The sequence below is a fragment of the Halyomorpha halys genome, unplaced genomic scaffold (assembly GCF_000696795.3).
Source record: "Halyomorpha halys isolate HHAL.00 unplaced genomic scaffold, Hhal_1.1 Scaffold265.1, whole genome shotgun sequence".
Lineage (NCBI taxonomy): Eukaryota > Metazoa > Arthropoda > Insecta > Hemiptera > Pentatomidae > Halyomorpha > Halyomorpha halys.
Window position 1 is genome coordinate 1349390 of NW_027107765.1, and position 5088 is coordinate 1354477.

The 5088-nt window shown below is 26.3% G+C and overlaps 1 protein-coding gene across 7 annotated transcripts in view; it reads right to left on the bottom strand.

Moving 5' to 3' along the window:
- Positions 1–4849, bottom strand: part of qvr (protein quiver) — an 11036-nt gene extending 6187 nt beyond the window's left edge. The window contains exons 1-5 of one of the 7 annotated variants that reach the window (XM_067046103.1): positions 4746–4849; positions 4553–4647; positions 4280–4354; positions 2376–2426; positions 1828–1872 (exon numbers count right to left, since the gene is read on the bottom strand). In XM_067046103.1, coding sequence (XP_066902204.1) covers positions 1828–1872; positions 2376–2426; positions 4280–4307 — 124 coding nt within the window. In that variant the 5' untranslated portion in view covers positions 4308–4354; positions 4553–4647; positions 4746–4849. Of the gene's footprint in view, positions 1–1827; positions 1873–2375; positions 2427–4279; positions 4355–4552 lie in introns of all 7 variants that reach the window. The other 6 variants (XM_067046105.1, XM_067046106.1, XM_014420252.2 and 3 more) reach the window with 6 other exon arrangements.
- Between the last annotated feature and the right edge of the window lie 239 nt (positions 4850–5088).

A 5088-nucleotide genomic window follows, 5' to 3' on the forward strand; every position in this document is an offset into this window, starting at 1 on the left:
GTAATATTATATAAGAAATATATAGTATAAGAAATATAAATATAACAGGGTGTTCTAAAAGTTGTTTAGTTAGTAACTTAGTACAGACAGCATGACCTCGTGGTGTGAAATCTATTCACACCCAACCTTGGCTTTGGGCTTTTCAAAAGCGAATTAAACTCAAATATAAATTACTAAATAAAAGTTAATACTATTGAGAATACGAGAAATGTTGATAAATTTAGGTTTATATATAGCTGCTTTGATTTAATAGAGGCAAAACTAAAAAAAAAAAAGTATTTTTCAAATTTACAGTGTATTAAAGATAGTGCAGTTTTAAGATAGAAAGTGATACATCTTCATTTTCTATAATGTTCCTCCAGAGAACAGATGTGGCAGCATTAAACTGTACTCATTATTTCTTGAACAACAGCATAAGTTTAGTTATATCAATATTTTCTTGAGGTTTATTCAAATTGATGTCTTGAATACATTTTGCTTTGTAACAAGTTGGAAGCAGTATTTTTCATAAGCAATGACATATATGAACTTGAACTTTACAATTTTTAGATGAAATCAACAGACGTAACTTGTTATGTATGGCAAGAAGGTGAAGCAAAGTGTTTAGTAAATGAGATTGGTAGTTCTGTGCTCAGATTCTTAGAAAACAAAGTAAAAGTAGCAAATTGATTTCATTTTCAAAGTGATAATTGTGCTGGCCAGCAAAAAAAACAATTCATGATAAACCTATATCGTTACGCAATTTTTAAATTTCAAAATATCAATTTGAAGAATTATGAAAACTTAGATTTAGAGGACAAATTTAAGGAAGTAAAGCATAATGTTACTACTGCTTTGTGTGGTAAAACAATTATGAACCTAAGACGTGCCTAGTTGAAAAATCGTTCTTTGGTCCAAAGAAAAATGCAAAATTTTTATTTAATAAAAAACAATCATATCAGGAAATTTTATTATTCATTCTATAATAGTCTGAAAATTGTTATTTTTATTTTTTGCTCTAATTATTTAAGATCTTTTCACTTTTGTCACTGCAAATTTGTATGCTCTTTTTTATTTTTCATTGTAATTTCTGTGTTCTTTTTCGATTTTCCTATAAATTTTGTGATGGAGTACTGGCATAAAACGTTTATTTAAGAAATTTTGTTATATAATATCTAATATATTATAAATAATAAATTAAATAAATAAATAAAAAATTAAAAGAATAGAATAAAGTTTGACATCAATATTTGAATAAAATGTTTATATGTTTGTCCTGTAAAATTAACATTATGTAAGATGTGCCGATATTATTAAGATATATGTATAAAAGCAGCGATATATATATTTGAGGAAAAGTTATTTAGAAATATTTATAGGACTCAAACAAAATAGCTTAGGTTACAATCTTTATTATTGTATTAAGGAATACTTTACTTATAATTAAAATGTAATTGTATTTACAAGATTGAAAAATGTAATCATTAGATTTGAAAACATGCATATTGCTTTAATCATCTATTGATTCAATCAAATAAACTACATCACGAAAGAATTATTCATTATTAGAAAAAAAATTACTGATGATGAAAAATTAGTTTTTCAAGGAAAGATAAATAAATTGACATTTAAACATATTTATATATTTTCAGATAAAAATAACTTAATTTTTATCATTGTTATATTATTTTTACACATGTCTGTCTGGCTTGTTTATTATTTGTAAGCTTGTTTGGCAATAATAATCTTCTGTTTATCTAACATTAAAAAGATATGTTATCTAAGAGCCAAAATGAAGATAACCTATGATCTAAAAAAATACTATTTGATAAAAATGAATAGACTTACTTTGACACTCTCCTTTAGTTAAATGAATAGCAGCCAATAAAACAACTGTGAAAAAACTATTTTATTATTTCATTAATGGGTTAGTAAACATTCAAATAGAAATCATGCATCAATGAGAAAACAAACCAAAAACAAGATATAACATCTTCATTATAAACTTTGCAAGTGGGAAAAATACAATTTGTTGCTTTGCTTAAATAATGGCACATCTTACAAAAAATTATTTTATTTTGTTTTTAACGTATTCTGTAGATAGATAGACCAGAGTAGAAAAAGAAACCCCTGTCTCAGGTAATATTTTTGAGACTCCTCCAATTCAAAATAAGACCAAAATCTTTTTTTTTTGTCAGACATACCACTATTCAAGCAAAGCATTGCATTGTTTATCCTCTAGAATTAAATACACAAATGCAATCATTTTTCAAGTTATCATTATTTCTAAAGTAATAATTCAATTGGTAATGAGGGTTAGTGCAAATAACCAAAGTTAGTAAATTTTATTAAAGCAGAAGTTTCGTTTGTCAACCCTTCATTCATTACTTGCTTACCTTCTTTACAAGCTTGGGCATCTACATGTGAGGAAAGAAGTATCACAATAACTGCAAATCATTGAACACATAAATGGAGCTAAGAAGATAATTAAAGAGAGTGAACGGCACTAAATGTAACAGACCTCAATATAATCAAATATTAAATTGAAATAACTAATGGACTATTAGATATAGTTCAATGAATAAAGAATCAAAATTTTTATTCCCTTGTGAATTTAGTTTTTCAAATTATAAAAATTGAAAGGTAAAGATTTCCTTTGTATTTCAAAGAGCATTTATTATTTGTGGATATATGATAATTGTTAAACATATAAAAATGTATATTCTTACTAATAAATGTATTATTACAGTCCATAATTGTATTAGTGATTTATTCCACTCAAAGAAGCCCTAAAACGCTAAAATCTGTTTAGCCATCCAGCTGAAGATTTATTACCACAATCATTTATAATATTCATGAATTCAAAAAGGCTTAAAAATATACACCTTCATTAGCATGTAATGTATATCTAATATGTTCAACTGCGACAATAAATAAGTGTTTAACATTCAATCGCGACTAACAAAGGATTTTTAAAATAACAAATCTTACATTATATGAATTCTCTTATGGTAAAAATTAATTTTAAATACCTATTTAGAAACAGTTGGATCTAAAACGAGGAAGATCAGTTTGGATATAATTTGAGTAAGATATAGTTTTTATGAACCAAATTATAGGCATACCCAAAGTATAGAAATCATATCACTAACAATGGATGCAACAATGTACTATGTTAAAAGAAAAATAATTTAAGTTCAACACTGAACAACATACGAATCTTTAAATTATAATCGAAAATAATAATTATCATTATTAAATTTTTTATAAAAAGACAATTAAAAACTGCAGTGAGTCTGTTACTTTCAGTAGCTGGAATACAAAGTTAATGAAATAATATGCTACAATCTTTAAATATTAATATATCACAACCTTAATTCCAAGACTTCCCTACTAAATATTTGTGTAAATATTGTTATATATTATATTATATACTGTTGTTAGATTTAAGAACCAAGAAGGTCATTTGACAAATACGTTTTCAAGGTACATTTTTGATTATTAAAACTACCAACAGAAAATAAATGCATCAAACATCAAGATTCGATTAGAACTAGGTAGAAAATGTAGTCAGGTGGTTTTGGAATTAAAGTGGCCTCTGAAGATCACCCTTCACCACTATGGGTTATGAAGTACCGAAATCATCCAAAAAAAAGATGGTTCGTTAGCGAAACTTTATAAAAACATTTCCTTTTTCATGACTAAAAAGAATCAAAAGAGTCCATAAAAATCCCTACGGTGGAAGAATGGTCTTTAAGTGATGCATGTTTTTTTTTTTTTTTACACTGAATCTAATGGAAAAGCAAGACGCAATAACCACCCTTAAAAAGTTAATTACAGACCAAAATGTACATATTTCTATTATTTCAACATAGTTCATTGATGTGAAGTGGTTGGAGTGAAGTGATCATCAGTGACCACACTTGAGACTGTAGTATTTCTTAATTTTGTTGGTGGATGGAAACCCACTTTTTTTAGATCTCACTCTACTGAATCTTGGAGTTATACACTGCTTAGGAGATTCAACCCGATTATGTTATAAACGTTCCTATGATTTCATTTAAAATTATTATACAAATTATTTGTATGGGCACTAAGAGGTTTATGGTTGTATTACTCAACTACTTCAGATAATTGGGATTATATTAAATATATTTTTTATTATTTGTCTACAGTTATATTCATTATGTAGATTTTACAATAAAGCTATTGAGAATTGTTTTCCTTATTTTAAATTTCTACTTAATACTTGTTCTTAGATATAAAATAATAAGTGCCACAAATCAATTTTAAGTCTCACCTGATGAATGTACCAACCAATACATCATGCCAGTTGTATTATTTCAACATAATAATTTACAAATCATGAAATGATCTAGAAAACAAAAAAGTAATATTAAAATATTCAATCTTACAGCTAAAACAAAATATCAAACAGCAATATCATGCTCATTTGCTAACTGAATGTAAGAAATTTGGCCAAATCTATAAAGAAAAAGATAAATAAATGTATTACTCAATATGATCCATTATAATAAGTTAATCATCTAAGTTATTTTGAAATTGACCTTACCATTTTTTGTTATTGTCAGATTAGTAATGTGGCTTAGATGTTAGTGTAATTTATTTTAAAAAGATTATTGATTTTTTTTGGTGACTTAGATAGCTCTGTAAATAACATGTATTTATTGACACTTGAACAGATATATTACTGAAATTTGAATATTGAATAGTTTTACTAAAAATTAGAAGGACAATATTTATACCAGAATCGGCAGTTGAATTCAAACTAACTGCAGACCTCGCTCCTGCCTTACATGACAATTTCATGATGCCCCCCCATTGCATATCTGCAGTGTAGCCTGCGCAAGCGTCTTCGTATTTGCAGATAGTTTTAAAATCAGAATTTAATCTTTAATTTTAATGGGATAACAAATGGTTACTAATTAATAACTCTATTTAATTATCAATCCTTGTTTTGTTTAACTTTAATTCTAAATCTATGGATATATAAATATTTCTCTACTGTGTAATTTTAGATATTTACAGAAAAAATAAATTACTATTCAAAAAATAATATTTTATTTCAGTCCGCATCTCTTGTGCAAG